Below are 20,231 nucleotides of genomic sequence, written 5' to 3'. Positions count from 1 at the left end.
AGGACCCCTCTCCAAACTCTTTCCGTCAGGTTCCCTGTTAGTAGTAGTGGCACAGTTCCCATCCAGAGCAACCAACCACTCAGGATTCAGGCCAGAAAAATGGTCCTGATATTTTATTTGATAAAATACCTATTAAATAATCTAGGATGTGGAGACCGTCTTGTTAAGGTGAAGTGGCAACGTTTCAAGTTTTAACCACCGCTGGGGAAACCTTGACATGCACGTTTCTCAAAAACGCTCACTTCTGGTTTAATAATCCCCTGCCAACATTCTTCGTAGCCCTGGAGAGCCAGAAAAACCACAGGATTGGGACAGTTAGGGTTAAATTGGGGAGGGGGGGGGGAAGGAAGGCTTATTTATATCAAACAGCAACAGCACATTCGGTGTTTCAAGTTACACAGATCCATTTCTTTCTTTTTTTTAACAACACGAACACATAAATATGAAACAGAACTAATATACAGCTGTTCGTCGTGCCGAACTTGATAAACGGGAGCCCGGCGATGGTTCCTCGCATTCAGTCCATGCGCCCAGACCCCGCTTGGTTCACGAGGTCTGGCACTGGACCCCCGTCCTCGGGCCTTCCTCGTCCTCTTCGTAGGCTTCACCGTGGTTTCGGTAAGTTCGTTCTTTGGGGTCGAATTCGACCAGGTCGACTTGATCCATGTCTTCGGAAACCATCACTTCCTCCCGGGGAGGCAGCAGAGCTTCTAAGAGAGGGAGCTGATCGTTGGAAAGCCAGTGATGCTCGGGGAAGGCAACCTGGGGGAGAAAAGGGGGAGAATTCGAACTCGAGTCAAGCGTGGCCAGAATTGCCCCAGGCCTGACTCGTTTGGGCCAAGCCGTAATCGGTTCAGTTTTATGGAAGAAACCTTGAAGCGGGTGGATTCGCTTGCCTGAAATGGTGTAGGACAGTGATGGTGAACCTTTTGGGCACCAAGAACCCAAAGTGGAACATGTGCATATGTGTGCATGCCGGAAACCCAAAGACCAACCGGCTGATGCCGGTTGACTTGAGAGACCGCCTCCTGCCGATTACCTCCCTTCGACCAATTAGATCGCACAGACTGGGCCTCCTCCGAATTCCATCTGCCAGTCAATGTCGACTGGCGACTACACGGAGGAGAGCCTTTTCTGTTGCAGCTCCGACCCTGTGGAACGATCTCCCCGTTGAGATTCGTACCCTCACCACCATCCAGACCTTCCGCGCAGCCCTCAAGATCTGGCTCTCCCAGCAGGCCTGGGGATAGGTTTCCAAGTTACCCGCCCGAGTGTTGATTGCTGAATGAAAGTTGTGTTTTATTATTTTTTCTTTGTTCACATTTTGTTTTGTCTTTTGATACTGCACCCCCTTCCCTTGTGATTGTAAGCTGCCCTGAGTCCCCTCAGGGAAAAGGGCGGCCTATAAATTTTAATAAATGAAATGAAATGAAATGAAATGATGCGCACATACCTATTTTTTTGGCATGTACTGTTTTCAGGCTATTTCTGGGCCGTTTTTGGGCTTGAAAACGGCCCGAAAAACCATCTATTTTTTAAACCAGAAGAGCAGACATAGGTTTGCCATCACGGGTGTAGGATCTCCTGCTTGAGCATGGGGCTGGACTAGAAGACCTCCAAGGTCCCTTCCAGCTTCTATTCTGATTTTGAATTCAGGCTAACCCCCCCCACACACACACAAACAAGCAGCTCAGAGATTCATCACGATGTACAAACTCCATCGCTGATCATTCGACTCTTAATCTGGTAAATACGCGGCTGCTGTTTATAGCTTTTCTTCACCGCGATCGAAAACCCTCATGTTTCCTCCCCAAAGCCGAGCCCGGCAGGGCTTCACAGCAGGCCCAGATAATTCAAGGCACCAACCCCCAAACTTTAGTTGCTAATTATCAGCCCACCCTCCGTCCCTGCGTTAAAGAATCCTTGCTCACCAGAAACTGGATGATTAAAGAACCTTTTTCCAAGGGAGATTTATAAATCGGCATCCCTTCGTTTACGATGCTCTTAATGTCTCCGTGCTTGATCACTTCACCTGTTGGAAGAGCCAGGGTTACACCGGGTCTAAAACGTAAATGCAGCTCAACATTTACGCACAAACGCAGCCCAACGAAGGGGCCGAGCCCACCTGGTTTGGAGGATATTAAAAGGACCCTGTCATCCAGCGTCTCCACGGTCTTCTTGAAGCCGCACAAGGCCTCCGTCAGCTGGATTTTCATTTTCATCACTAGGTCGTTGCTCTCCTCTGATATACAGAGTGGTCTTTCTGATCCAGGACAATAATGACGTCTCCCGGTTCTAGGTCAGGTTCCTGATCACCTTCTCCGTGAAAGACAAGTTTCTGGCCATCTTTCATACCTAGAAAACAGAAGAGAAAACAAACTGTGTCCAGAGGACGATGGAAGGACTCCCTGGAGACACATGAACACCTGAAGAACAACAAGGGATCCACTTCAAATCAACTGACTCAACTGCCACTATGGGGAGAAGGGTTGTGTGTGTGTGGAGGTGGTGGGGGAATGTCTTGATCACAAGCGAGATATTTCTGTGCAATGTTCTTCCAATGATCAGGATTTTTGATGCAATTGCAACGGAGCACCTTCACACTCTTAGAATAGAGTAACAGAGTAGGAAGGGACCTTGGAGGTCTTCTAATCCAACCCCCTGCCTGGGCAGGAAACCCTACACCACTTCAGATAAATGGTTATCCAACCTCTTCTTAAAGACTTCCAGTGTTGGAGCATTCACAACTTCTGGAGGCAATTTCTGTTCCCCTGATTAATTGTTCTAACTGTCAGGAAATTCCTTAGTTCTAGGTTGCTTCTCTCCTTGATTAGTTTCCACCCATTGCTTCTTGTCCTGCCCTCAGGTGCTTTGGAGAATAGTTTGACTCCCTCTTCTTTGGGGCAGCCCCTGAGATATTGGAAGACTACTATCATGTCTCCCCTGGTCTCTCTTTTCATTAAACTAGACCTACCCAGTTCCTGCAACCGTTCTTTATATGTTTTAGCCTCCAGTCCCCTAATCCTCTTTCTTGCTCTTCTCTGCACTCTTTCCAGAGTCTCCACATCTTTTCTACATCAATACAATACAATAGCAGAGTTGGAGGGACCTTGGAGGTCTTCTAGTCCAACCCCTGCCTAGGCAGGAAACCCTATACCATTTCAGACAAATGGTTATCCAACATCTTCTTAAGAACTTCCAGTGTTGGGGCATTCACAACTCCTGGAGGCAAGTTGTTCCACTGATTAATTGTTCTCACTGTCAAGAAATTTCTCCTCAGTTCTAAGTTGCTTCCCTCCTTGATTTAGTTTCCACCCATTGCTTCGTGTCCTGCCCTCAGGTGCCTTGGAGAATAGCTTGACTCCCACTTCTTTGGGGGAACCCCTGAGATATTGGAAGGCTGCTATCATGTCTCTTTCATTAAACTAGACATGCCCAGTTCCCAGTTTTATTCATACATTCGTCTGTGTTTGCAAGTGAGGATGCAAAAGAACCGAAGGTTACGTTTGCCTGTCTGCATGTTACAACCCTAACCTTAAATTCAGGGACCTGCGGTTGAACAGGAATTGAGGGGAGCCTGCTTGGCATACACCAACCATTACTACGAGGAACCCAAATTTGGTTCTGAGGAGCGCCAAAAACGGCCTTTCGCGACAATAGGTGCAGTTTTGCCACTTTAAAAGTTTACTTCTCACAGAACAGCGAGACCAAAATGAGGCAGGGGCTGCTGGGATTCAAAAGCCCCCCGTACTTAAGGAGACAAAGATTTTAGCCTCTGAGGTTCGCTACAATAACTGGGCTCTACAGCTGTCTCCCACACACACCCCTGGCCACATTCTCTTCACCTTTATCGATGTGGATTTCGATGATTTTCTTCTCTCTAACCACCTTGTTGCCGCTGCAGTTGGTACACCTGTCCTTGGGGTTTATCCGTTCCCTTGGCCTTTGCAGTCCGGACACACGGTCTGGATCTGTTGCACCATGCCGGGCCCAATCTGCTGGACCAACACCTGAACGCCTCGCCCTTTGCAGGTGGGGCATTTTTCTACGGCCCCCTTTTCCCACCGTAACCTTGGAAAAAGAAGAAAAAAAACACACACGGATATAAAAATGGGTTTTGTTCGGCTCTCCTAATTGAATGCTGATGAATAGGGTTTCCAGCAGTCCCCTCTGTGTGAACGGGATTAAGTCTGCGTTAGAGCTAAAATTCAGGGGAGACAGACCTGCATTTCAGTCGATACACAGTTACTGTACTTTTCGGAGTATAGCATGCACTTTTTCCTCCCTAAAAGTGGGTGAAAATTGTGGTGTCTTATACACGGGATGTTGCCGAATCCCCGCCAACTCCACAGTGCTGAATGGGCGATGCTAGCGGTGAACAGGCTGTGGCAAACAGGCCATGCTGACAGCAAATGGGCAGCAGCGAATCAGCCACACCAAACAGGCCAGGTGAATACTGAATGGATGCTGGGAGGCAAAGGCAGGTTCCCTCCCACTTTCCTTCCCCCAAAAGGTAGGTGAGTCTTATACTCTGAAAAATATGGTATGCCTCTTCGTAAAACTAGGGATATTTATACATTCTGAAAAAAAAAAACTAAGAAAATTGCCTTATTTGGCCTATCAAGTTTGACCAAAGTATTAAGCAAAACTTATCCATTTACTTTCAATTTATGATATTTGCAAATGGTTCTGAAAAGCTGTGTGTGTGGAATCCTCTTGTTAAGAGGACGGTACGAAATTTCCCAAACCGGAGGAGCTCTCGCAAAGAAGATTAGGGTCTACTTTCTAAACAGATGTTTTTTTTGTTAATGCTTCTCTAATGGCAACGTTCTGTTACTACGCTAGTTTTACTGAGGCCTCTGAAAAAGCTGGATTCTTTTCAGAGGAAAAAATATATATTAATATCCCAGCAGATTTCATTTGCCGTGTTAGATCAAGGCAGCATCCGCGAGATGAATCTTAACACAAATATAGACCAATGATCTATTCCTGTGGTTGGATTAAACGTCTCTGGCGAGTCACAGCGCCACAAAACCTGCTTAACTTGAAAGACAGCTGGTGTCTTAAAATGTTCTGTATGGAATGGTCAGCATTTTCGGTCAAGGAGGCAAGAGCAGTTCGTAAAATCCCTGAGAAGGGGCCAGCTTTTGTACTCAATTCTTTAGCCATCTGAGAAATTATTTACCTTTGCACTTGTCACAGATAACGTTCTTCTGAAGGGCCAGTTTCCTTGTGGCTCCCATGTACAAGTCTTCCAGAGTGATGCTCAACTGATGGACCACATTCTTACCTGATTAAAACATAAGTGCAGACAATTAACAATAGCCAAGGTGCATTTCAGATTTTCCAGCAGAGCTACCGGTGCCCCAAACAAGGCAGCCCCCACCCTTTGCAGAAAAGTTAGGCAATGAAAACCATTGCCCCATGGCTAATGTTGCAATAAAATTTATCTCCCGGATTATTTCTCCAAAGCAGTGCATTCACTCGTCTGGTTGATCATTTCTCAAGCAGAACTGAAACTGCAAAACTCATGTCTGATTCCACCTTTTTCTGGGGAACTCATTAACATGGGAAAAGTACCCAGAATTTTCAACGTCCAGACAGAAAACCAAACTGCCATGATTTTATTATAGCGGGGATTCTTGGCAATTTTATGAGTTGTGGTCAAGCTGTCTGAGGAATCCCGAGAGTTGAAGTCCACAAGTCCTAAAATTGCCATGGTTGGAGACCCTTGTATTAGAATATTTAGCTTTGCAATTCTCTCCCCTGCAAACCACTTGGGCTCTGAATAAGTCATCTGTATTGAAGCGTGATCAACATTTGCTCAAAAAAAAAAATAAAGTACCTTTCCCCCCCAAAAGAGGCTGAAAACCTGGGTACACTGAATACAGCATTTCTGGCCTCCCAAAACCCTGCCCCCTTCATCAAAATGGCAGTGCAGAGCCTTTAGGAGGCTTTCAGAGAGCTCTGGGGGCTGGGGAGGGCAAAAATGAGCGAAAAATGGGCAAAAAAATGTTTTTTGCTCAATTTTGCCCCCCAGCCCCAAAAGCACTCGATAAGCCTCCTAAAGGCTATGCATGCCCCTTTTTTGTGCAAAAAATGGGCCGTTTTCACGAAAACGGGCGTTTTAGGGAGGTCTGCAGAGTGCAAAAGCTTTTTTTTTTTAATTGCCTCTTCAAAACCTTGGTGCATCTTATACTCCGATGCGTCTTATACTCTGAAAAACATGGTACTTTTTTCTGCGTGGTTATTGACATAGAACGTGTTATAACCTCTCCAGTTTCCCCCCAAGGCTTGAACGGAAACGAGGCCACTTTAAAACACAAGCCCCTACCTCTCCTTTCTCGATTCATCCGGCCAGCGCCGCCAAAGAACATGTCGAAGATGTCCATGGGCGAAGAGAAATTGCCGCCGCTCACGCTGCCTTCCTTAATGGCTTGTTCGCCACCTTGGTCATAGAGATCTCGCCTCTTCGGATCCGACAGGACCTCGTAGGCCTGGGAAATGAGCTTAAACTAAGAGAGAGAGAAAAAGACCCTCTGAATAACTGGCTGGCACACAGGGAAAGCTCACCTTTTAAAAAAAAAAACGTCTGAACCTCTAGCCATGAGAATAGCACCATCCACATTGCAGATTTTTAAAAGGTGTAGATCTCAAGCTCCCTAGCTTTCCTAAAGGTGCCCGATTTTTGGTGCTCAGAGCTCCTCTGGCTATGCCTGCTGAAAACGTGAGTTAATACCCCTCAATTTTCCAGGGGAAAATATATATAGAGCGGCTTAAATAATGGCTTAAATGCCAAGGGAATCTTGCTTGCACCCCCCTCTGAAATGTTAAAACACAGCTCCAAACCAGAACTGTGACATTTTAGAGGGGGGTCCCTTCTGCCTGGTTTCGGAGGGTCCAGAGTGAGGGTTTTTCATATTAAGTGAATACTCATTTGGAAGCTTCTTGCAAGCCAGCATGACAAATAAAAGAGATGGGTAACAGATTCCGGTGCTTACGTCAAAAACATCTGGAAGATCTGTGACTGTCCACCTCCAGCTAAGCGCATGTGTGCGCAGTTGTGTGCTTGCGTCTACATCTGTTTGCAGAGATACCCAGGAGGTGATTAGAGAGACAGTACTTCAGTGCAGACTTTTGAGTGGACAATAACGGACCAAGGAACAGGCTGAGTTTTCCTTTACTTTCTCCATTTATTTGTGCCGCACAAAATGAAGCCATGGGCTCCTGTTCCTCAACTTTGAAGACAACGGTGTTAACACCAGTTTTCTCCTATAGCAAATACTCTAATGGCATCTGAACATAGTTAAGTCCTCCAATGTCCCCTCCTTCGCATCCTTTCCCTCTTGGGTCTGCTTCTTAGTTACAGGGAAGAGCCTAGTAGGAATCTCGTCATTGGTCAAGGGAAGCCTCTCGGGATTTAAATTTCCCCAGTTTCTGTTGCATTCCACGTCTCCTGTTGTGATATCAGTAGCTAGAAACAAATCAGTAAGTGTGAAGATATATGCACAAGTTTGCTCCCGTGGAGCATCAGCCAAAGACACTTTTTGCTAACGTGGGAAATGTGTTGCTTGGTAGGAAAGACTGATTCGTAGGAGAATGATTCGCCTGGAGAAGATCCAAATTGCATCTATTTTTCTCTAATGCAATCACCACTAGTATATATAAATATATTGGCAGAATTGAATTTTCAGTCCAGTACCAGTGCCTGTACCTTAAATTGAAAATTCAGTCCTGCCAACTTGGCCATTTCTGTAAATGGAAACATCAAATTCACTTACTCCAAAGTGGAAGATGTTCCTTTTTCTGGCTGCAATAATGTTTTATCTGCTCCTGTTTCTCTATATGAAATGTCACTGCTGCTATAGCTATAAATATACTATCCAACTGGACAGTGGATTTAATCAAGTTACGATTATTATCCTCTGCACTTGCTTAATGCAATGGCCCTGGATATACAATGATTTTAATTTGGGATTAAAAAAATGTTTGAAGTATTTCAGGTTGGCCCGTTATCAACCCTTTGGATCCCACCTCAAAAGCGTGGGATTAATGTATATACATCATCATCATCATCCAAGACTATTAAGCCAACCTGTTCTTATGCAATGTTGAGTGGGATTTGTATTACAGGAAACACATTCCTACATGAGGAAAACTTAGAAGAACGGCTAAAGCAGTTCCATGAAATAGCTTTCATCTTCCCAGCCTCAAAGCAACTATTCCCTTTTCAAAGTTTCCATCGGGCATTGTTAGGATTCTTGGATACCCGTTTTTGGAGTATAAGACGCACCAAGATTTTGAAAAGGTAAATTAAAAAAAAAAGTTTTTGCACTCTGCTGACCTCCCAAATCCTCTGCACGCCTCATTTTTTGTGAAAAACGGGCATGCTGAGAGCTCCTGGGGGCTAGGGCAAAAACGAGCAAATAATGGCCCATTTTTTGCCAAAAACAGGGCATAGATAGGATTTTTGGAGGCTTGTGGAGTGTTCCTGGGGGGCTGTGGGGCAAAAATAAGCAAAACCTGGCCCATTTTTTTGCTCATTTTTTCCCTCCCCAGCCTCCAAGAACACTCTACAAGCCTCCCAAAGCCTCTGCACATCTATTTTTGCAAAGGGGGGCAGGGTTTCGGGAGGCCAAACATGCTGTATTCAGTGTATAAGACACACCCAGATTTTCACCCTCTTTTGGGGAAAAAAGGTACATCTTATACTCCGAAAAATATGGTAATAAACATGCCGGCATTTCCTTCAAATTTGGCGTGTCCACCCAGGAAAAGACTGAATTCAACGCTTTTGCATTACGCACCTTGGCTCAAAAATAAACTCTCTTGAATTCAGCGGGACTATTTCTGAGTTATGTACGCTATGAACTGCAGCCTCTGACGGGACAGGTAATGCAGCTTTGCATCACGGCCCAGGCGTGCACCGCAGGCTGTGATCACAAAGGCTGCTACCCGTGTTACAGCAAAACCGCAGTCAACCACTGTTTTACTTATACTCCAAAGAAACTGGATGTTGTGTCTGGCACTCGAGCCAAGTACCAAATGCGTCTCTACCGTACAAAAAATGTTTCCTGCCAAAAGTACAAACAAACTCCCATTTCCAGACAGGAAGGCCATTTTAATCAGTGCTGAAATGAAAATATGCACATGTGACACGTTTGATAGATTTATTCATTTGAAATTAACACGTTTTTTCCTCGTACAGAAATGTTGCAAGTGTGGTTGCTTAAAAACACCCCCCCCCCTCAATTGTTTTGTGACCCAACATCAGCATGTTAAAGACTCGCTTTCTAGCTGAAACTAAAAGTTCATGCATAACTTATGCATACATCAATTAACTTTTCCCCTCTACAGTGCGTTGCCAGTGCGAAGCTTAAAAACATGTTGTTCGTATTTGTTGCTTTTCCGCCAGTCCTTTTAGATATAAATCAGACTCTCGAACATATGAAACAAATGAAAAAGACTCTTTTAAACCTACTGGATATTTTGAACCAGGTTCCCAGGTAAAATTGTAATGCTGGCTGCACCCATTATTTAAAAAATAATTACTTGAGAGACCGCCTGCTGCCAATTACCTCCCAAAGACCCATTAGATCACGCAGGGCTGGCTTCCTCCGGGTTCCGTCTACCAGCCAATGCCATCTGGCTACCACCCGGGGGAGGGCCTTCTCTGTGGCAGCTCCGGCCCTCTGGAACGAACTCCCCGCAGAGATTCGGACCCTCACCTCTCTCCAGGCCTTCCGAAAAGCCGTCAAAACCTGGCTGTGCCGGCAGGCCTGGGGTTGATGAGTTCCCCTCCCCCCTCGACTTGTGTGGCTGTGAGATTCTTGGCTATTTTAACTACTTGTATTGTATTCTGTGTTCCCTTTCCCCTTTGAGTTGTTCGCCGCCCTGAGTCCCTCCCGGAATAGGGCGGCATATAAATAAAACAAATCTCAATAATTACGCTCTGCTTTTCTGTCAAATGTAAAGCTCAACAGTCTGGTAAGGATAATTGCCTAATAGGACAAGATTATTTTCAGGCAGTTAGGATGTCTTAGGAAAGCCCTCCAGGTCTCAATTAAGGATGTACTCCAACTCCCATCGGAACCAACCTGGTTGACCTCTCATCAGAAGCAACGGTTACATTTCCTGATACACGCCAAGTCCTCAAAACTTACTGTTTGGGAGTTTGATTTCTGTCGCTAAAGCAGTCATAGAATGAGACTGCATAGCTTAAGAGGCAGAAGCCAGCAGGAGGTTGCAAATCGGATTTGCCTACCAACTGCAATGGACACTGCTGAAAACTGCTGTCACTTGTCAGCGCAATCACACGATGTCGCACGTTACAACTGCTTCAGTTGCTGGACATTCTATGGACTACACAAGGCAAGAATCGGGTTAGAGGGGGCTGATTGTCCTATGCAATCTGTCGAACAGAGGTCCATCCTGAAAGCACCAATACCAATTTTAGGGCGCTCTGAGCTTGGTTGTCTTGCAAAAGTTTCATGGCCCAACTGGGTCAAATCATCAGTATGCTACAGCCCTGGACACTGATGATGTTACCTAGTTGGGTCATAAAATGCCTGCAAGAAAACTGTAGCCCCACCGTCCAATCCCGAGCTACAGATATTCTCTTCCATAGGCAGCAATTTTTTGGGGTGAACTCTTGCGTCTCCTTACTACAAATATAGTCGGTCGATTGTACGGATTACACGGCAAAGGCACATTTGGGTCCTGGATGCCAAAGACGACCCCAAAGTGTCTGTCCCCATCTAACTTCAGCTCATACCCGCTCGCCCTCGCTGGGGTTCTTGTCAGGATGGTACTTCAATGCTAACTTGCGGTAGGCACGCTTAATTTCATCGGAGGTGGCGTTGGGTTTCACTCCCAGAGTGTCGTAATAACCGGTTTCCTTCACCATGGTTGCCTAAGAGAGGGCGAGAGAAACAAAAGAAACAAACCATTCACTTCATGCCTCGGCTCCAATATTTCAAATTCAATATTCTTTTTGTTTATTGGAAGGGAATTTTTCCCTTGGTTCACAAACAAAACCCTAGTTTTCTGTGACGGTCTAGATCGGGAGAGATCCAACTTTGGCACCTTTTGGATTTCATGCTGTCTGGGGAATTCTGGGAGTTGAAGGCCACAGGTCTTCGAGTTGCCAAGGTTGGACACCCACAGGAAAACCCGCATTCTGTATTTTCTTTAAGCAACCTTCAACAAATTAACAATTCCTTGCATAAATAACCATCCCTTAATGAGTGGCCTCTTTTCCTTGTTGTGAAACATGTTATGCATTGTTCCCGGGGGGAAAAAGCCAGCTTGCTCATCTCAAATGCTTATCTTGCTGTTGAAATTGGGGAGAAAAAAACCATCCTGACCTGGATGCCTAAAAGCAAAAAATGAGCAACTTTTGGCGTGGGGATGTGTGGACAGTGAGAAGTCTTGCATTTATGGCTCCATTATTTCATAAACTTGACTCACAAACTAAATCGCACAATAATCAGCCAGGGCAGCATATGCACACCACACTTAAAACTCTTTTTATTTATACCTCACATTATTTTTAAAAATTGCTCAAGGCAGCAAAGATACCCAATACTTCTATTTTCCCCACAACAAGGCCATGGAAAATGACAGGTGCACAGCATTTCAGCCCAAGGAACAGTCAGAAGCTTATAATAACTAGTTATGCACCAATTTAGAACTTAGAATAACTTTATTGTCCCTTTGAATGTACCCTAATCAAGCATACATTAAAAGGAAACTTTTGTTACATACAGCTCTCAAAGGGTCACCACCTCCAATATACCCTACATAAACATGACAAATTCAAAATTATGCATATGCCCACATATATTATAGACACAGAGAAACAACAGCTCTAGTTCGGATGGTACTACATGCGCATGGTGAGAAAAAGAAATCTTGCAAGTTTAGCAGATGGATGGCATAGAGAACAAAGCGGGTTAGAGAATCAGGTAGTCCTGCTAGAAATATTTCGAAATCAACATTGTGTAACCCCCCCCCCAAAAAAAATCTGTATTGTTTTTGATCAGCTACAGTTTATCACAATACACGTAGCTCTCTTGATTCCAAATCAGTGTAATACCAGATGGGCTGCAGATAACTTAATAAATGATAATAAAACCAGCTCCTTTCCAGCCGCTGCACCCGAAGCTTTAAAAACAGATTAGGAATAATCTGCTTTTTCCAGGGAGCCTCTTCACTTTTTCCTGGCTTTCCCCTCGTCTTCCTAAAAACCCCAAATTCATCCAATGGGACTAGGATGGATGAGGAATTTTTCATCACTCACCTTCTGCCTCTTGAAAAAGCACCTTTGGGATGTTACCAAAAATATTTGGGATATTTTATCAGCCGAAAGTGACTGGACTTTCACCTGTCAAAAATGAGGTAGGGTCTCCTGCTTGGGCAGTTGGGGGGGGGGGGGGTGTTGGGACTAGATGACCTACAAGGTCCCTTCCAATTCTGTTAATCTCGATTTTTGGGGGTTTTCTCCCAATTCTGGATGTATTATTAATATTGCAGCCTGGTCCCATTAGTATTCTTGTCCTTCCAATGAAAGGTCTCCTAGGACTTTTTTTTGGTGTGTTTTGGTGGTGTGTTTTGGTGTGTGTTTTGGTGTGTGTGTGTGTGTGTGTCTTTCAGATGGGGGGGGAACCATTCAAACCCCCCCCCCCCGAAATTGCAATTCTGGCCAAAAAGGAAAACCCCCCTCCAATTTATATCAATATAACTGACTTTTCTGTCTGCTCGTCCCCTCCCTGAGAGCTTTACAACTCCCATGATCCCCAGCCAGAGCTCAAAATTTTAAAATAAAATAAAAAAAAATTTCCGTTTGGACTACAATACCCATGTTCCCAGTGCACAACCCCCAGCTCCTTGGGTCTACAAACCCCCATCATCCACAGCCGCCCGCCCACACCCCGGCTACAAGTGGAACCGCATCCTTTTCCCCCCACCATCACCCCCTACATTGAAGGGAGAGAGGGCGGATGATGGGATTTGTAGTCCAAGGTTCCACCTGCGCCCCCCCCCCCCCCAAAAAAAATGCCATGATTCCGTGGATGCGACGTCCTTCTCGCCCTCCGGAGCTTCTCCTGCCCGGGCGACGATCACGGGCAGCCGCCTCCCCCCCCGCGTCTCACCTTACTTAGCCCGCCCGGGCGACGCGCGGCTCCACCGGTCCGCGATTCTCTCGATCCTGGCGCGGCGGCTGCGGCGCTTTTATAGGCGCCGCCGCGAACTTTCTGGAACGCCGCCGCCGTGACGTCACGGCCAGACTCTAGAAACGTCTGGACGGAGCCTCGGCGGCCGGCGGGAGGCGGCCAATCGGCGCGCGGTGGGGGAACTGAGGAGGCGGGGCCGAGAGCAAGCGCGGCCACGCCCTCCTCGCCAACTCTTCGCCCGCTCGTCGCCAGGAAAAAAGCCCGCCTGAGTTACGCCGCCGGCGTAAAGTGGAGTGGGGGGGGGGGAAACAAATGGCGCTGCGGCCGCGTCAAAAGCCGTTTCGCTACGCTAGTGGCGTAGGGCCGCCTCAGTGCTCCTGGGGAGACTTTTCCTCAAGAAATCTTTTAAAATTCTGATATATATATATATATGTGTTGTTTTTTTTACAGACAATCCAGGCGAGGGCTGTTCCCCTGAGTGATCCCATCCAGGGCCTTAAGGTTGAAGGAGGGACTCAGGCGATACCCAATTTGCCCAGCCTGGCCAACCTCGCAGGGCTGTCTTGAACAAAAGTAGCAGCCTGCTTGGAGCTCTTCAATGCAATGCAAAAACAGAGCCCCAAATAATAAGAACAACAACATGGAACGCCTCCCCAACAAAGAGATATATTTTTTTAAAAGGAATTGGATCCAATTGCACGGGGCGCTTCTGGATGCAGTCTGCAATTGCCGTCGTTAAGCGAGGACCTAGTGACCGTAACTTATGGCTTCCTGCTGGCTTCCCCGTCGACTTTGCAAGAATTTGGGAGACTGCAATTATGTGAGCCAGTGCAAGGCAATGTCAGAACTCCAAGGAGCCATTCTAAGTCCTCCTTCAAAGCCACCTGAACGAACGACTGAATGGATGGTCATAAACCGAGGACTGCCTGTATATTAGACCGACCTCATCCAGGACAGATCTAATTTTGGGGAATCTAGTTTCCTCCTTGAGGATACAAACTACAGGACCACCAAAACTGGCAGGGCATCCTGCTCCAAATAAACCATCAGCCACTCCTCCCCCCCTAACCTCTGCCGGCATTGATGATGGTGCCAAGCTGGGTAATGAGATGCTTACAAACCAACCACTAACCGCAGCGCTGTCAACCTCAAGTGTCCAATATTCCCTTCTGTTGTGGCCCAGCAGGAGCCGTTGGAGCTGCCACCAGACTCCGACAGCGAGGGGCCCGAGGAGTCGGCTCTGGAGGATGTGGAGGACCCTGGACAGGGTTCCGACTCTGAGGGCTGGTTGGCCACCAGGAGGCACCTGAGCCTTGGACCAGTGGGGAGGAGACAAGGGAGAGTGATCCGGATGCCAGTAGTGAGTTGTTCCTGGATGCACGCCATCGAAGAGCTACTAGGCGTCAGGAACAATTACGCAATTACAGGAGGTGATTGTACTCAGCTGGTGGTCATTAGGCTCCTCTCCAGACTATAAAAAGACTGTTGTGCACACGCCCCTCTTGCAGAAGTCAACGCATTGACTAAAGAGAACTCTTGTAACTAACTTGGCAGGCTGGATTGCTGCCAAGGTTTGTCTGAGTTGCTGCCAAGGTCCTTATCTGTTTGTTATGCTTGGTTTTCAGCCACCGAGGTTTTGGTTACTTGCTATTAAAGTACATTCCAGTTAAGCTTGTCTCGGCTTTCGTTACTAGACGGAGGAGGGGATCAGAACACCCTTCTATTGGGAGAAACCTTGCATGCCCCCCCCCAAGCTTTTATTCTAGAATCTGCAATTGCTTTATGAAGAAAATGGGATAATTATAAAAATGGAAAGAAACAGAGGAATTAGAAAGGAAAGTGCATGAAAGAAATGATAATTTTGCCTTACTGCGTAGCCACCCGCTTCTTTGGCTTCCTCGTTCTCCGTGGGACCCTCGCTAGTCTTTTTGTCCTCTGCGTTGGACTCCTTATTTTTTTTCTCTTCATTGGACTGATCTTTGGATTTCTTATCTTCCGATGACGACTGCCCAGCATTTTTTTTATCGTCTTTGGACTCCATGACTTCTGTTTAGGCATAAAAGTGGAGGAAAGACACAGAGGTTAGAAGAAGCGAAGCCAAGGGTTGTGTGGATTCACGAAGGAAGGTCAACGATCTCGAGATGTTGGCTACCTTGGTGCGTGTGGAAATCTGCTCCGGTTTTTAAGTGGAATGCGGAGCTTGGAGCTGCGGTTTCCATCTTGACTTTTTTTTGATTCCACCCCCATGGATGGCCGTTAACTTATTTTTAATTTAACCCATTTTAATTAGGTTTTTTGTTTGTTTGTTTATTGGATTTATATGCCGCCCTTCTCCCAAAGGACTCAGGGCGGCGTACAACATTAAAAAAAAAACACATATTACAAAAGTTAAAAAAAAAATTAGAGTATCCAAAAAACAAACCCAATTAAGATTAACAATAACATTTAAAAAATTCGATTAAAATTAACAATAATCATCATTTATTTTGTTCAGGGCAGGCTGGCTTGCTGGAAAAGCCAACTTTTTAGGGCGCGTCGGAAAGACCGGAGGTCAGGGATTATACGAAGCTCCGGGGGCAGCTCATTCCAGAGGGAAGGGGCTCCCACAGAGAAGGCTCTCCCCCTGGGGGTCGCTAGTCGACACTGTCTGGCTGACGGCACCCTGAGGAGGCCAACGCTGTGGGATCGCACTGGACGGTGGGAGGCTACCGGTGGCAATAGGTGGTCTCGCAGGTATCCTGGGCCTAAGCCATGGAGTGCTTTAGAGGTCATAATTAGTACCTTGAATCGCACCCGGAAGACAACCGGCAACCAGTGCAGGCCACCTAAAAGGGGTGTAACATGGGAGCACCTAGCTACCCCCATGATAACTCGCGCAGCCCCATTCTGGACCAGCTGAAGCCTCCGGGTGCACTTCAAGGGCAGCCCCATGTAGAGAGCGTTACAGTAGTCCAGGCGAGAAAGGACGAGGGCATGAGTGACTGTGCACAGAGCATCCCGATCCAGGAAGGGGCGCAACTGACGTACCAGGTGAACCTGGTAAAAGGCCCCCCTGGTCACGGCCGTCAGGTGTTCTTCTAAACTAAGCCGCATATCCAGGAGGACCCCCAGATTGCGGGACCTCTCTGAGGGGGCTAAAATTTCTCCCCCTATCATCAAAGATGGAACAAGATGCACAAATCAGGGTGACGGAAACCACAGCCACTCCGTCTTGGAGGGATTGAGCTTGAGCCTGTTCAAGCAACGACACTTAACAGCCCTTCCCTGTCATTTTGGCAAGGCACTTACCTGCATTGAATGCGCCAATTCATCTAAGGAGTGAAATGCTGGAAGACATTTCGGCCAACCTGGGAAGCAGAAGATGGAACAGTGTTGATCATTGAGGAGAGGCTGCTTCCGAAGAAAAGAAGCTGAGAAGATTCATCCTTCCACCGAGTAACCCATCAGAGAATTTTCCATCTATTTTTTTTCTCTCTAGCCAACTGTCAAACGGAATTCATGGAATGTTGCTATCCTTGGTCATTATTGTTGCTTAGAAACACTCTTTTCCCCCCCAACTCCTGCTGGTCTGATTTTCCTCTTCCTTCCATCATAGCGTTGAACAATTCAAACTTCAGATAGTCCACAAACTTTTCTGGGATTCTTCAAACTCCCTTTGATGGCCAGAAATGACCTGGTGCTTCATTCCACTTTTTGGGATAATCCAGAACTGGAAATGTACACCTCAAAAGAAGCTTAGCACAATCACAAAAATAATTTAATATCAATTTTTTAATACACGCCACCGTCGAGTAATTTTACAACAACGACCATCCTGGTATCATTTCAGCAGAGTTTATTTAAGGCCGAGGAAAAATAACATTGAAAAAAATGCTATTCTTTTTCTTCTTAATAAAAAGCAGCCTTTTTGCATTGGAAGCCCCCCTCCCCCCCAAAAAAAAACCCTCCTTGTCAATCTCACCCCAAAATTAGATGCGGCCAGTAGCCTTTAAAAAGCAGCTCATCTTTGTGTCATCAAATCGTAGTTTGTACATTGGCTGAAGGGCACGGATGCAGTTTTTGGAAGAAGGAACTCTATTTTTGTATGTTATTACAATTGACTAGTTTCTAAAATGGAGAAGAATGATAAAGAGTATTGATGCTTTTAACTTTGGTGCTGGGGAAGACTTTTGAGAATATCCCAAAGGTGCTTTTTGTTTCATTTCTCATCCAAGAGCTGAAGAAGCTTCTTGGATGAGAAGCAAAATGTCTTAAAGGGGGGGAAAAAAAGTCTGATTGTGTCTTGGAAAAGCACCTTTGGGACAGCCATGACCTGAATGATGGACAATCTCCATTCACTTTTGAGAATACCAAAGATGAACCATTGGATCAACCAACCCGGAATATTTACTCAAGGGTCATATGACCAGGTTCAAATTATCCTGTTTTGAACGTATTAAGTGAAGACGCCATTCTCTGTAAGAGCTTCGGATGTTGGGAGAGATGGAAGAAAGTAGAAGGCGGCGGCAACCAGAAGCAAGATGGTGGGACTATATAATGGTGATGGGGAGACACTTGGAAGGCTGGAAAGACCAAGATGGGACGGATCATCATGGAGAAAATATAGATATGTGTTCTGTTCCCCCCTTCTCCGCTCGTTAACAGATGACAGGCAGACAAACGTAAAAGGAACTCACTTTATCAGTTCTCGGCTCAGACTGGCTGCGAGCCCAAAAATAAACATAAACAAAGTCTCTGACGAGATAACAGAATAGCAAACAAAAACTCTTACAAAGCAATGCACTTCTCCAAGTGTCTCCTTGAATCAGGGTTACAGAAAGCCAATCACTTCTCCAAGTGTCTTTCAAATAAACCACGACCAATGATCAATGAATGTGGCATGCACGAATGAACGTTGACTCCTGCCACCAGAGCTTGGCACCATCCGTCCTTTTATCACCAGAAGACCCCACTTACGAGCCCCAGCTGCATTGTCAATCTTGCATCCCGAAAAGACTCACAGGAGACGTCTGCTGAGTCACAACAGATATGTGACCTCTAGGAATCAACACTGACTTAATGAGATTTTCACATGATTAGCAGCAAACAGGAGGAAACCAGAACGAAAGGTATAGGACCAGGTTACCTGCATGCTATTTAATATGATTTCATTTGATTTCTTTACCTATTTTGATTTATGTATCTATCTGGGACTTCAACGCTTCCAGTGGGGCCGTTTTCCAGGTCCCTCCACCAAGGGAGGTGAGTTCGGATCTAGAAGAGAAAGGGCTTTTTCTGTGGTGGCCCCCTCATTGATAGAAATCCCTCCCCAGAAAGGCTCAACAGGCAGCCTCACTATTGCAGCATGTCCCTAGGCTTTGAGCAAGCAAAGCATGTAGTAATCAATAGAATGAGGGACATGGAGTTCCAAGAAGAACTAAATAGGTTGCCTCTCCACAGTAGGGACAGAATCAAACAGGGTGTGTGGGAATCGGCAAGATATCTAAATGACCTGATCTCCCCAAAACAAAGAATAGCTTTCTTCATAGCCAGGTTTAACACTCTTCCTTCAGCACTCCTCCAGGGCAGGTGTAAGAGAACACCTATAGCAGAACACGTTTGTATATGTGGTAAAGGAGAAGTGGAAGATAATTCACACGTTCTATTACACTGCGAGCTATACAGAGCTTGTAGGTCTGCACATTTTCTCCCCTTGTTAGAGAGATTGCCAGGGAGGGCAGACAATTTTTATCTAGGCTTTCTCCTCCAGGACACTAACCGGGTTACCACGTCTGCAGTGGCAAAGTTCTGTGCTGCTGCAATGTCCATAAGAAAAAAATTGGCTACAGAAGTATAGTTGTCATCTGGTACCAATTATCTGGACATATCTCTAACAATCTTTGGACCATTGCATTTACTCCTATACTTAACAGCGTTGCACCCAGGTAAACCAGGAAGTGACCCGAACAATCTGAGAACATGTATGTTATTTTCCACTTTTAGCGTCAATACTTTTTAATTATATCTTAATGTCAGTACTTTTTAACATAGTGTAAAAACTAATGTGTATTGCTGGTCTTTGACCGTAATAAAGATCTTACTTACTTACTTAATCACTATTGCAGCAATTGGGTCCCAGATAAAGGCCCCTTTATTCCCCTTCCCCCCTCCCTCGTTATTATATTTGGCTTTTTATTTGTATTGCCTGGTCGTTGCTGAATCCGTAGGGTGTTTTCATCCTGCATTTTATCTGTCTAGGTTTTCATTCCCAATGTTTTCCTTACACTGTTTCATTGCAAACCAACCTGAGAGCTTCAGATATGGGGTGGTTTAAAGTTTGAATGAATGAATGAATGAATGAATGAATGAATGAATGAATGAATGAATGAATGAATGAAATAAAAAAAAGAAAGAAAGAAAAGGAAAGAAAGAAAGAAAGAAATTGTTATCTGTGCAATGGGGAAATCAAAATACCGAAAGCTGAATCCTGATTTCATAATCAATTACACGGGCATTTGATATAACGCGGTTGTCGAAGTCCTTTTGTAACCACGTTGTCGGTTTTTGCCAGAAATGTAACTTCCTCCAGGGTCTACATCCATGACTCTGCCACTTCCAGTCCTCCCTTTGTGCCAAGGGGAATGTCTGATCACACACGTCATTGAGATTCTTCTCACGGAGGAAGAAAAAAGCACCGAATGAAAGGAAAGTTTGTCCTTGCTGAACCACGAAGGAGTTTCTCCGCAAGTTGACCAGGAGAAGCTTTGGACACCCTCCTCCGATCTATCTCGCTGCGTGTCTGGTCAAGTTGACGCCCGTTGGATTCTTAACTAAAACCAGCACTTTGTGACTCCGGACTTCAATAAGAGTTGATGCCACTCTGCTTGTCTCTAAAGAATTGGGTCAGTTTGACGGGTTTTCTGAAGAAATAACTGCAGGAGGACAAAAGTGGACCGGAAATAAAGTAATCAGGTAAAATAATGCCTGGGAAATTGCTTTTCTTTCTTGAAAGATGGAGGCTGCATTGTACAGGTGCTTGTTTAGAAATAAGGATGTCAGGACTGTAACACATCAAAC

General features: G+C 45.6%; 1 protein-coding gene across 1 annotated transcript; it reads right to left on the bottom strand.

Moving 5' to 3' along the window:
- Positions 1-98: 98 nt before the first annotated feature.
- Positions 99-13,190, bottom strand: LOC116519247 (dnaJ homolog subfamily A member 4-like). Its single transcript, XM_032233074.1, is given in 11 exon segments — positions 99-762; positions 1,932-2,032; positions 2,126-2,236; positions 2,239-2,355; positions 3,846-3,935; positions 3,938-4,051; positions 4,054-4,071; positions 5,186-5,290; positions 6,335-6,515; positions 10,775-10,912; positions 13,155-13,190. Coding segments are annotated over 10 exon segments (1,185 nt in total). The 5' UTR covers positions 10,907-10,912; positions 13,155-13,190; the 3' UTR covers positions 99-546.
- Positions 13,191-20,231: the final 7,041 nt, after the last annotated feature.

This window comes from Thamnophis elegans, chromosome 16 (genome assembly GCF_009769535.1).
Source record: "Thamnophis elegans isolate rThaEle1 chromosome 16, rThaEle1.pri, whole genome shotgun sequence".
NCBI lineage: Eukaryota > Metazoa > Chordata > Lepidosauria > Squamata > Colubridae > Thamnophis > Thamnophis elegans.
This window is presented reverse-complemented; position numbering and strand designations above follow the sequence as displayed.